This window comes from Oreochromis niloticus, linkage group LG9, assembly GCF_001858045.2.
Source record: "Oreochromis niloticus isolate F11D_XX linkage group LG9, O_niloticus_UMD_NMBU, whole genome shotgun sequence".
In the NCBI taxonomy this organism is placed as follows: domain Eukaryota; kingdom Metazoa; phylum Chordata; class Actinopteri; order Cichliformes; family Cichlidae; genus Oreochromis; species Oreochromis niloticus.
In genome coordinates this window covers 24,526,466-24,540,067 of record NC_031974.2, presented here as the reverse complement: position 1 = coordinate 24,540,067, position 13,602 = coordinate 24,526,466, and the positions used below count along the sequence as shown (strand labels likewise).

Here is a 13,602-nt window from a genome sequence, read left to right as displayed (position 1 = left end):
CCGGCCTCGTCTTCCCTTCTAGAAGTGCATGCTTAAATGAAGATAAATAAAGATGAATAAAGATTTTGTAAAAATGGCTACTGAGTTCCGGTGCCGTTTCTGGATTCCTCGACGAATAAAGAACCGGGGCAAAACTGATTTCGTAACATACCATATCACCCCATTAGAGCACTTCGCTCTCGCTCTGCAGGCCTACTTGCTGTCCCTAGAGTATTTAAAAGTAGAATGGGAGGGAGAGCCTTCAGTTTTCAGGCCCCTCTTCTGTGGAACCAGCTTCCAGTTTGGATTCGGGAGACAGACACTATCTCTACTTTCAAGATTAGGCTTAAAACTTTCCTTTTTGCTAAAGCATATAGTTAGGGCTGGACCAGGTGACCCTGAATCCTCCCTTAGTTATGCTGCAATAGACGTAGGCTGCCGGGGATTCCCATGATGCATTGAGTTTTTCCCTTCCACTCACCTTTCTCACTCACTATGTGTTAATAGACCTCTCTGCATCGAATCATATCTGTTATTAATCTCTGTCTCTCTTCCACAGCATGTCTTTATCCTGTTTTCCTTCTTCACCCCAACCGGTCGCAGCAGATGGCCGCCCCTCCCTGAGCCTGGTTCTGCCGGAGGTTTCTTCCTGTTAAAAGGGAGTTTTTCCTTCCCACTGTCGCCAAAGTGCTTGCTCATAGGGGGTCATATGATTGTTGGGCTTTTCTCTGTATTTATTATTGTGCTATCTACTGTACAATATAAAGCGCCTTGAGGCGACTTTTGTTGTGATTTGGCGCTATATAAATAAAATTGAATTGAATTGAATTGAATTGGGAAAGTGAAAGTGATGTAATGAATAGACAAGTAGCCAAACACCTGGGAAAGCAGACATATGAGTGAATGCAGACCTCCCTATTGAACCAATGCACATGCTTCACTACAATACCTACAATAGCATATCTGCAGATATTGTCAACATCTGTCATGGTCTGGGTGAGTGGCTGTTTTCATAGAGCTGGAGTTTTCACCCGTGGGTGGAGCCCCTTCATTCCAATCACAGTCTGGACCTGTTTGCAATTTGGGCTACCTGCACTTAAGAGCAGCACTCTCAGTGAGTCCTAGCCAGATCTTCTGCTAACGTGCTTTAGTGTGAGGCCTCCAAGTTTTTCTATGCATCATAGTTTTCAGCGTATGCTTACCTGGTGTTCTTCTCCCTGTGATTCTCAGGAATTCTCTCGTCCACCATTTCACTATCAGCAATACTCACCATTTCCAAACGCTGGTCTGCTAGATTACAGCCAAGCCACTTGGATTTTCATTCACCTGCCTGACTCCTTGCCATTGCTCAACGGATTCACAGAACTCACGCCCTCTGGACCCTCTGCTTCTGGACACTCATCCAGACCAGTCTAACTGCCTCCCCCTCACACAAGCCTCCACCTGCAAGACCTGTAAGACACTTTCAGTTTATTAACTCATCTTACCAAATATCCTTGGGCAAGATACTAACCCCATGTTTGCCTACTGGTGGTGGTCAGAGGGCCCGGTGGCGCCTGTGTCCGGCAGCCTCGCCTCTGTCAGTGCGCCCCAGGGCAGCTGTGGCTACTATGTAGCTTGCTATCGCCAGTGTGTGAATGTGTGTGTGACTGGGTGAATGACTGAATGTAGTGTAAAGCGCTTTGGGGTCCTATGGACTAGAAAAGCGCTATACAAATGCAGGCCATTTACCATTTACCTGACCAATCACTGCCATTGCTTACAGTTATTTCTCTGTGTTCCAGTGCCACTGATCTCCCATGCCTGAGCCACAGTCCTCCTTTTGAGTTTCCTTCTTAGCTTATGCATCCAATTCCTAGCTCATGTTCCATTGTCTATAGTTCATATTTCTCGTTCATACACTGTAAAATCTAATTAGTTCCCAGAACTCAAAAAAATTATGGAAACTCGTTGCTTCAAAAAAATTGAGTAAAGCTTAGCTAAAAATGACTAAGTTAGGACAACTTATTTATTTTGAGTACTCTGTACAAGCTCATTTGTTCCCAGAACTCAAAAAAATTGGATCAAGTTTACGTAAGATGACCAAGTTAGGGCAACTTACTCATTTTGAGTACACTGTACAGCCGTGTTAGTTCCCAGAACTCAAAAAAATTATGGAAACTCGTTGCCTCAAAAAAAACTAAGTAAAGCTTACTTAAGATGACTGTTAGGACAACTTATACATTGCAAGTCTGCAGTATTAACAATAACTTGATATTTCTGACTGTACAATACTAATTGTTTACCTACTGACAAACATGTTAAGTTCAACTAAATGAAAAAACAATTTGTGGTAACCTGAATATGATTAAAAATAATTAACAACAATTTTTGTAATGATGTTAAAATCAGCCCAACTTTTATTTTCAAACACAACAAAGTATAACAGCCAACATACTGGACACTGTTCTGCTGAACAACAAACAATTATATTGCCATCACTGTTATAATCTTACAATGAAACAAAGTCTCAGATTTAATTATTCTGAAAATAAGTTTAGGCCTACCACAGTTTGTTTTGTACTTACATTACTTATATAATCAAAATAAAATATTTATTGTTCTGTCACAAGTGCAGTCTCTAATTTAAACAACACATTTGTTTTCCATTTTAACACATGAGCTGGAATGTTGTATTATTTTAAGGATTGCTTGTTTCCAGTCCAGGCATCACTGCCTGAATGACTGTCATGTATCGAGGTGATCCAAATGTAGGTGCAGAAGAAAGTCTTTAACTTCCCTTAAGTACAGTGGCAGTGGATGTGGGTTGGAGATGCAATGAGCTTGAACCTGCAAGCGACCATCTTCACTGACCACACCATCTGTGACGGAGGACTCATCTCTCCTGTTGTCCTGCAAGCAAACAATCATATTTTTGGAACATGAACTTAATTGCTTTCTTAAAACATTTTTTTCTGCATTTGGTATAGAACAGACTCCAATTTAGACGATCTCAGGCTCCCTCCCCACCGGAGAGGTGACATTCAATGTCCCAAATTGTCAGTCTGGATAGCCCTGACCACCACCCAACACACAATAATGTCATGAAAGCATCATTTTAAAAAGGGCTATGTAAACATGGCCAATAACTTTCATTCTAATGATGTGCAAAATGATTTTGGGCACAAAACAGATTTTGCTGTTAGAAAACTTGCAGACTTCACTATATACAGTGTAGACCCTCTAAACTAAGTTTGGGGGATGTGATCTTTCAAGAAATGCAGACCAAACTGTTGTTGTTTGTTTACTTACACAGCATGTCTTGTAGAATTAACTGTGGTCACCAGCAACAGCATAGTGCAGTCATATCTCAAGTCTAATAACAGAAGACAGGAAAAGATCAGTAAAGAAACAACTTCCCCAAACCAAAGCACAAATAAAACAATAAGTAAAACAGGCTGATCTAAAGTATGATTAAAGTTCAGCCTGATTAATATAAATGTCACTGACAGTTGCTAATATATTGGAAAACCAAAATACTTACTGATGTCTTTCTGTCCAACAGCAGGAGTGCTGGTCCCGAGCCTCAAAGACAGTAAGAAGCAAGCAGAGGGAGAAAAAACAGAACATTTTTCAGAAACTGATTTGATCCTTAATGGCTGCGCAATCATTGTAACATAGAGTTTGCTTATGTTGTTAAATAAAGGCTAGATTTGACATTAATAGATGCCACAGATGTTCTAAAGCTGCCACAAAGCATGAACAACAAATGGACGTCTCCGAAAACGTCGGAGCATTTTTGCAAATATGTGATGTCTTGATAAATCGAGCAGATATTTGAAATTTACACAGCTACATTGTCGCCTGAAAATATCTTAAAAGTTTATTTTGTGACCCAGAAAAAGTAATAAGTTTTTCAGCGGCGCTCCTCCGCCATTGCCGCGCTTACACGTACGCACAGGCTCCAACAACCACGGCGACAAATGCGATCCTCCTTTCCCCCAGACTACCCTTTCTGGGTCACAAAATAACCTTTTAAGATATTTTCAGGCGACAATGTAGCTATGTAATGCTCAAATATCTACTTAATTTATCAAAATATCACATATTTGCAAAAGTGCTTCCACGTTTTCGGAGAGCTCTGTTATCCACCCCCCACATCCCACACCTACCCCACCCCTAACGGCTGCACCTCCCGAAGAATTTTGTCTGGGCTCTTATCTCACTTATTTATTTCAAACAATCAACAGAAAATTTCACCACATAGTTTTATGTAAGGTTTTTAAGGCTGTGGTGTTAATTTTTAAGTAACATGAGCCCAGCGGCAGCAGCAACGCTAGGCTAACACTAACTAGCTAGCAAGATTTTAAACCTGGTGCTAAACTAAGAGAAGCCACAAAATCAGTTTGAATAAGAGTAAACATTTACTCACCAAGTCAGTGGATCAGGTAAAGATCCACAGCAATGACAACAATAATATCTTGAGCTGACGCTTCTCCAGGTTTGCTCAACATATTCCATAAAAAATGCACCGTGAACATGCGGACTGATCCGAGAGGGGGGAGGACGGTAGTCACGTGGCATTTTCAAAACACATCTTTCATCCTTCCGCACTGAGAAGCAAAACTTCCAGCTTACTTAGTTTTTCTAAGTTAAGACAACTCAAATAAATGGAGTTTATCAGCGTTTTTGCATAAAAAGTACTGGTAACTTATTTAAATTGAGTTCTAATAACAAATTGATAAAAATTGAGTTCAGCCTATTTAATATTTTTAATTAAACACAATATTACATTTTACAGTGTAGGTCATGTTTCTATTTCCTAGCTTTTTGTTTCATTTCATAGTTCAGACATAGTACTCAGGTTGAATCCGTTCTTTAGGGTTTTGGCCACCTGGCCCTAACAAACATATTGTTTTAGCAGGCAAGTTTCAGCTGAAGTGAAGTTTGAAGCTTAAGTTTAAGAACTTAGTTTATGACCTTTTGTTCACTTTGTTCACATCTGAAATGATGAGTTTAGCTACATATAGTTCATCTCTCTCCAACAGAGCGCCTGTTCTCTTTTTCTATCAGTATATCAAAGATGAGTGGACCATGTAATTTCCATTACTTCACTGGTTTGTTTAACAGACACAAATTATTTTTATTTTATGACATTTCAATGTATTTTCAATTAAATTGTTTAGATGATGATTTTTAGTAGAAAACTCATTTCTATCACTTATTCTCTCAGCATCATGTGTTATTATACCTTGTAAATGATAAACGTAATCATTGTAAATTTACAGGCTTTGAATGAGTAACAGAAAAATGAGCATGTCACTTGAGATGTTCACAATACAGTAACATCTGACTTCCTCTTTTGCACGATAAAAGCAGGAAGGACAAAACTGACTTCATTATGCAGTGTGATAGTCAGTTGATGCATGTGCCACTCTTTCTATCATGAAACTTATTAGTGTGGTTTATTGTAAGTGTGTTAAAGAAATTCATTTTGCTCTGAAATAATAGAACTTAATGTTCAGCTTCTTTGGTACTGAAATGTTTTGATTTCTCAGCTGTATTTAGCCATTTCTCTCATACTCCACTGACAGATATGTTCAAGAATTTCATTGACTGGTGTTTGAGTTTTTTACTCACAAAAACTCCAACACTGTGTTATTATAGTTTTTATTTTTCACTTTGTACTCCCAGAAATGAATAATCACTTCTATTAGATATGATTCAACTCTGGTTGCACAAGCGAAATTTTATTGTGAATTAAAGACAATCAAAACATTGTACTAATCAACAAATGATGAATTAGCTAGTATTTTGTATATTTGCCAATCCAGGGAGTCAGTTTCTGTCTGACAGTAGGCACATTACTGATCGTTCTCTTTGGCTACATTCACACTGCAGGCGAAAGCGCATCAAATCTGACTTTTTTGACCCTATGTGACCCATATCCGATCATGGTATGACAGCTTAAAAGCACAAAACCGATATTTTCAAATCAGATCTGGGTCACTTTCGTATGTGGTACTGAATCCGATACATATCTGATGTTTTAGAAAGCGACTGCTGTTTGAACGGTCATGTCGCATTAAATCCGTCTTTTACGTCACTGACACAAGACAGACGCCAATTATCAGCGCCCGATAAGACATCGCGAACGCTTCCTGGCCATCCAGCGTAGATGTTAGTGAAACTGTTGGGAAGACAACGAAGAAACGTGAACATTTTATTTGTACTGTATAATCTGCAGATTCTGACAGAAATCTGCAACTATCCTTTGAAGCACCGCTCCTCTCTAAAACAGCAATAAGGATCATTATTAGGCCATATGTAAATAACAAAATAACTTTATAACTTAGAGCAAAATTGGGAAACGTAAAGTCCGAAACAAGTCTTTATATTAAGGGCCATTGTTGCCCTATCATATATGTATGTGCTCTTAATCTGAAAGGTATAAATACGGAAGTGTGTGTTCAATAAATGATGGCGCAGAAGAAGGCGTGTGCCTCTGATGTAAAACTCTAACAACGTGTATGTGGTTTATTCCTCCATGAGAAGTGCGAGTTACCACGGTATTTCTGCCCTAGAGAATGGAACCTGCAACAGCCATCAGTCAAACAATACTGTTTGGTCTGGGTCTAAACAGAGCGCGTAGTGTGTGACGTCTTCTTTTGCGCATGCGGGCCGCGTTAAGGGCTGTGAACGGTTCACACTAGAGCGCGTTTGCTGTGACATTTTATTTGTAGTGTGAACAAGCAGACAAAAACATTGGATTTGATCAAAAAATCGGAATTGAGCATTAAGACCTGCAGTGTGAACGTAGCCTTTGTTTCAGGTGAGCTGACCTTCTCCAGAGTTTTTAAAGATACAGATTATTTTAACAATCTAAATTTCTTTTAGAAACAAAGCTAAAAAAAAAACCCCTGAAGACAGAGCCAACTCTTCATGTGCTGGTTGAAAATCAGCAGAAAATGAAGACGTCCAGTACAGAGAGACTGGCTTCTTCAAGCAGAGACTTTAGACTCAGTGCAAGACAGGTGATGGCACAGAGTGTATACATTCTTGGAATAACTCACGGCAGTCAAAAGTCTTTGAGGGTGAGGAAGTAATTTCAGACTTAAGGTGCTGTCATGTCTGACTTCCTCTGTCACAGGATTTTTGCAGGAAGCCAAAAACTGACAATTTTTGCACTGCAGTATTTCAGGGGCATCGTGTGACACCTCTAGCAGCTTTGCAACCAGACAAAACTGACTTATTGAACTGCATGTTTTTTTTTTTTTGTACTTCCTTTTTTATCTAATGACAACTAGGCTGAATGTTTCACTGTACTGGCTGCTAATAAACATCTTCATTTCACTGTGAGATCATCACTTGGGTGCATTTGGTAAGGAAACATTTTACTGCTGCTTGTCACAAAAACTTTTGTTTATTCCTCCTTTACTGAGAGATGCATACATATTTTATTTATTGATGCTTCAGTTTTCCAGGAACTGTTATGTTATGTGTGGAATCATTTAAATAAAAAATCATCTTTGTTCACAAATGCAGGGAATGAGTTTCTGAACATGGTGACAGTCAGGATGTTACTGATGGTCGTCTTTTTTTCAGGTGAGCTGCTTATTTGGTCATTCTAAGACATTTTTGAATCATTTATAATATTATTTGTTTCTTCAAGCAAAGTGAACACAGAGAGACTTCTTCTGTTTATGTATTGAAAAGTTTTATGTAGAAACGAGAAGGAAAATGTAAGTTTGTTTCTACATAAAACATACAGACACAGAAACATAATGATACTAATACTTTGATCAAAGTTTGTTTAAAGTTTTGTTGGGAGCAGAATTCTTTTTATTATTATTTATTTTACAGTATTTAATGTGTGAATGGGTTAACCATGAAACTATCCTTGCAGGTGCTTTGGCTGATTGTCCTGGTGAAGCAGCACTCTTCATAACTGCACCAAAGAAGCTGGAAGCACTGAGTGGATCTTGTTTGCAAATCCCATGTAGCTTCAGACCCAAAGAAGAACAGAAATTTATCAGCACAAGAGAAATCTTTGGAGTGTGGATTAAAAATGATGATAGATTTACCAAAAATCCAAACAATGTGATCTTCAACAGTAGTGGAGCAGTTAGCATCTATCCAATGAGTATTACTGGGAACCTGAGTCAGAAAGACTGCACCACTCTGTTTTCTAATTTAACCACAAACTACACAGACACATACTTCTTCAGAGTAGAGAGTGAACCATTCAAGGCGACAGCTTCTTGTGATCCTCTTCAAATAACAGTCAGAGGTAAAGAAATGTGAGTTTATACTTTGTAACATGTTATTTTTAATTAATTTTAATTAAATTAACTGCTGAGGAAATGTTGAAAGTCATAATGATCATCATAACTAACATCCTGACACTAAAAGGATGTATATATTTCCTTTTTTTTAATTTCTGTGCTACTTTGTTCAGGACTCGATTACATATCTGAACTTTTATGTGAATTCAGGAGGATAGGATCACATGATTAGTTTGAAAGATTTTGTGCTCTTCATTTCTAACATGTTTGTGATGTGAAACCACAGATTCTCCTTGGAGGCCCAATATTACAATCCCAGGTGATCTGAAGGAGAAGGAGTCTGTCACTATAACCTGCTCAGCTCTCACTCCCTGTCCACACTCCCCTCCTCAACTCACCTGGAATCTCACACAAGAGTCTCACAACAAAATAGAGGAAAACACAGATGGAAACTTTACAACTAAAATCCAGCAGACCATCACTCTGTCAGACACAGATGATGGAAAGAAGATCAGCTGCTCTGCCAGATATCCTGTGAACCAAGGAAAAGACACCAAGACAGCAGAGACAGAAGAGACTCTCAGTGTTTCATGTAAGACAATCAGAGTTTGTTGTTGAACTGAATCTTATAGGACAACATGATTTATGGCATATGTCTTTCTTTTTTTCTCTCCAGATGCTCCTAAAGACACCTCAGCATCCATCAGTCCATCAGGTTTGGTGTCAGCAGGCAGCTGGGTGAAGCTGACCTGCTCCAGCAGAGCCAAACCTCCAGTCAGCAGCTTCACCTGGTTCAAGAAGAGCAGAGATGGAGCTGTGAAAGTATCTGAAGGAGAGATTTACAGCTTCAATGTAACAGAAAGAGGAGTTTATTACTGTGTGGCCTCTAATAATCTGGGTAATCAGACATCAGCAGAGATTCGTGTGACTGTTAAAGGTAATTGCAAAACTGTAATGAATCCAGTAATAAATGAAGAAGAGAGATTGTTTATTGCAAATATACACAGTTTGGTAAATGTGTGCTGAAATACAAATAATGTTTTTAAATGTTATCATAAAAAGACTGATAGGAGTCATGAAATGGGACAAATATAAAACTTGGTCATCAGGACTTTATTAAAGTCTTTGGAATCTGCATAAAGGACAAGTCCAGAAATTTAGGAAAGCATCATGTGTAAATATCTGCTTTACTTTTATTTTTTAAGTGTATCTTATTTTGCTGTTTGTTTTTGTACCTGTACATGTAAGTATATATCCAAGTTAGACCCATCTCACACAAATGAAAGGTTCAGTCACTTATATGGTTTAGATTTGGTTCTTTCTTTTGTTTCTCTCTATAGCAATGATCAAGCCTGTATTATGGGGGGCTGCTATTGGAGCGATCACTGGGATCATCATTCTCATCTGTATGGTTTTCATCCTTTGGTAAGACTCCCAGATACATGTTTCGGTGTTTTAAATCCATAGTAGCTTTTATGTAACAAAAAGATGCAAGATACCGGTGTGTATGCCCCACAGGGTTGATGTCAGGAATTCTGGAGTAAGTTAGATGAAGTGTCTCCAGGGTGGTGATTTTAAAAGACTTCAATGTAGGTGATGGAAACAAAGGTGATCGGTAGGTTCTGGGTAGGTGTGGTGTTAAGAGATGCAGAAGGATAGATGGTAATGGATTTTGTGAGAGAATGTAAATGACTGTGTAAATGACATTGTACTTTAAGGAGAGAGGGACATAGGGTGACGTATAAGAGTTTAATACATCTTGTGGCAAAAGTGCACTCTGAAAGAGACAGGAGACTCTCCAGCTCCACTTTGAAAAGTGAAGTGAATAAAGGCAGATTAAATGTTGGTGGATGTTGAAGATGAAACAATGGTGCACAGATTTCATGGAGGAGTTGAGTCTCCAGGTGGCAGACAGGAGTAACCAGATGGCTGGGAAAGTACAGCCGAAGTAGTGAGGTAATCTGCCAAGGAAGTGTATCCTCTGGACAGAAGGAAAGAATGAAACTCGGTGTGGAATGAGGAAGCACAGGAAAGTATGCAAAGGAAGAGGTTAGTAATGAAAAGGTTGGATCAGGGATATTGAGAACTTGGGACTTGTCTACATCTAAGACTAATATGTAATTATTATTCAACAACTTTCAGACATTTTTGAGGACATTTGTTCAAAACTGTATTGCAATACATAATAATACTAATATTACTTCTTCACGTACTACTGATGCCAGTAATAATATTATTAATAATGATTTAATTATTGTTATTAATAATATTAATATAACTGAAATTTTAAATGTAAAGAGCTCCACTGTTTTTTGTAGGTATCTGAAGTCAACACATGTAGCTTCACATCCGACACAGGTGGGTTACTGAATTTCATTGTGTAATATTTTCTGTGTCCTTTTTTCTCTTTTTACTGTTTGATGTGAGAAGACACCTGATGTTGTGACGCATAGGACTATATATTTAATATTGAATTTGTGTCTGATCTCTGGCTGCAACATTGGACTTCATAGCAGTTCTACTTTTATTGTGTTCCATAAAATATGGTTATTTTAATGGTACCAGAATTAAGTGGATAAGAGCTTTCATCCTGCTCTTAATTACATTTCAACTTTGGTCTGTTTGTTTTCACAGAGTCTGTCTCTTGAAGAAGCAGCCAGAACAGCAGAAAATGAAGACGTCCATTACAATGAGATCGAGATCTCGAAGCAGAGGCCTTCTTTAGACTCAGTGCAGGACAGCACACAGCAGCAGGATGTGGTGTATTCACAGGTCAAAGAGTGCAAGACTGAAAAAAGATTAACACAGACAAGTGATGGCGAGTGCTTCTACGCTCAAGTGCAGAAAAATTGAGAGTGTGGCTGTGTCTTTGGTTAAACAAACGTTAATACAGAGAAATATTCTCTTGTAGTTAAATACATGGAACCACATCAAGATGTTTAAGTTGATAATGTCTGATGGTTGTTAACAGCAGTGAATGGTGCTCCCACAGGAGACTAAAGTAAACAAAGGAGATATCAAAGTGACTCACATTAGCAGTTTATTTCCAGTAAAATATGTTTGTTCTGTGGAACTCATTTATCATACATACTACATTTTCAGTGCTTCTAAAATGAAGAAATTTAAAATAAAAAGCTCAGTATGCAACTAAAAAATAAGCTCCACCTTCTGTATGTATGACCCAAAATGTTGTGTGTTGGGTGGGGAAGTAATATTGGGTTCCTTTGTGGTCACTTAGTTTCTTACATGCGTCACTCTTGTAGTGATCTGTTTCTGTCCACCACTAACTGGGAGAGAAACTACAGTCTTAAACCCTCATTTTTTGCATTTTTCTGTGGTTGACATGAATCATTATTTAGAGATCGTAACATTTTACAATCTAATAAAAAACAACAACTTGTTTTCTGAAGACTTCTGAAATATTTTTTGTGCCATGATTCACACCTGAGTGACATGTTATACAGTCAGGCTTTCATAAACTCAGATCTTAAGTAAATGAATGACTGAAGGAATGAAGATATAAATGCATCGATCTATAAATGAATTTATAAAGTTTAGCAAGTCTAAACTGTTTGAAAAACTGTATGCCAGCTCTTCCTCTACAGTGGGTCTCCAATTAGAGAGACAGACACAAAATAAGAGCTCTTTATTCAACTCAAACTTTAGTAAGTAGTTATAGTTCCAAATAAAGTCAAAGGAGTCTATCTTCTTTTGTTTTAAAAAGTGTGTTTTTTCATGAAGCTTCTTGCTAGTTTGCATCCATCCTTTACTGCCACCTTGTGACAGCAGTTGTCTATTGTCTCTGAACATAGGCTTAACTGTACTTGACTGCAGCTCATGAATCCTTGTACTGTGGTAGTGTGGTTGAGTCCATCTGTCTAAGTATTTGCCTACAGAGAAGGATTTTCAGTCTGCATGAATGTGCTCCTGTGCAGTCCTCCAAAAACCAAACAGCATGTAGCTTTTTAGCATTCATAGGTTGAATGGAGGTTTCTTGACACAAGGGCCAGAACAGACCCATCTGCCTTGTTCTGGAGTTTATCAGGAACAGGAGAAGCATTAAAAAGCATCAAATAGCTGGCTGAAGGACCAACAACAGCATAAGCAAGAGTAGGATAAATAAACTGCAATGGGGTTTGAAAACAAAATATGGGTGTGTTTAGGATGTGGCGGGGGGCAGTGCTCCAGGTACACAGGCCCTCCATAGCTCCCTTCTTCTCTGTTAGTGAACTGCTAATGGAGAAATAAACTTTTAAGATATTTTCAGGCGAAATTGTAGCTGTGTAAACTTCAAATATCTCCTCGATTTATCAAGACATCACATATTTCCAAAAGTGCTCCGACGTTTTCGGAGACGTCTGTCACCCACCAGCTCGATAGCAGACCGGGAGGTCGAGGATCACTAGAGCCCAGTTAGAACAGCGGACTCCCGGCACATCATTTTCAAACCCCCCGCGGTCTTTCACTACTCAGGGTTAAACATGATTTATATAAATCACACAGATAACTTCTATATGTTAATGTTTGGCTTATGTCTGTGGGGTTTTTTTGCTCCTGAGTAAATCGGTTTGGCTGAGATTAGCTGACTCAGAATTAAGTCTAACATTAATGATCAGATTATATTTTAAATATTTGTTCAGTTTTCTTCCAAACCCCAGCAGCTGTCTGTTGTCATTTTTGAGTGTCTACTAAAATAAAAATAAAAACGCTCTAAGATCTTACCTATTTGTTTTTATTCAGGCATACATGTACACTAGTTTTATTAATAGAGAGATTTTGCTACTGAAGTTAAACATGATATATAAATCACTTAGATAACTTCTAAATCTTAATGTTTGCTTTGTTTCAGTGTTTTATTTGTTTCTGAGTAAATAGGTTTGGCTGAGATTAAAGTTAAGCTTCATAACATATTAATAACAGTTAAATTAAGCGGGGATGGCAGTAAAGACTCCAGACCTGTGACATCATCAAGTACACTGGTGTTCCAATTGTACAAATCGCCAGTCCGTACTCGCGTTCTTGGCAAGTCCGGAGTCACGTACTTGAGAATTGAGAAAGGGCACCTGTTTCCTGGTTCCCATTATGCTCTCTGTGTGTCATTTCCTATTAGTGGTTAGCTTTAGCATTAGCCCAAGGCTAAGTAAACTATAATAATAATAAACTATTTTAGAAATATTTTTAACCAAAATTTAATAAACTTTAAAACTTTCAAAGAATGTGGAGATTTAAATTTCCCATTCTTTACTGTACAGTACAAAAGTGTGTGTGTGTGTTGTAGTTACATAATCTATTAATCTTTGTACATAATGACATTCATTTTAATTAGTTTTAATTCCCTTGACAAACTCCTTTGTACTTG

The 13,602-nt window shown here is 38.2% G+C and overlaps 1 protein-coding gene across 2 annotated transcripts; it reads left to right on the top strand.

Moving 5' to 3' along the window:
* Positions 1-6,367: 6,367 nt before the first annotated feature.
* On the top strand, positions 6,368-11,451 carry LOC102083185 (B-cell receptor CD22). 2 transcript variants are annotated; one of them, XM_019363222.2, is made up of 9 exons: positions 6,368-7,052; positions 7,160-7,339; positions 7,504-7,563; positions 7,865-8,248; positions 8,530-8,835; positions 8,920-9,180; positions 9,584-9,668; positions 10,562-10,601; positions 10,878-11,451. In XM_019363222.2, the coding sequence occupies exons 3-9, from the start codon at positions 7,521-7,523 to the stop codon at positions 11,094-11,096; spliced, it is 1,338 nt and encodes a 445-aa protein (XP_019218767.1). In that variant the 5' UTR covers positions 6,368-7,052; positions 7,160-7,339; positions 7,504-7,520; the 3' UTR covers positions 11,097-11,451. The 2 variants fall into 2 exon arrangements, with proteins under 2 accessions (XP_019218767.1, XP_019218766.1); XM_019363221.2 differs by having other exon boundaries at positions 6,368-7,339.
* The last annotated feature ends 2,151 nt before the right edge of the window (positions 11,452-13,602 follow it).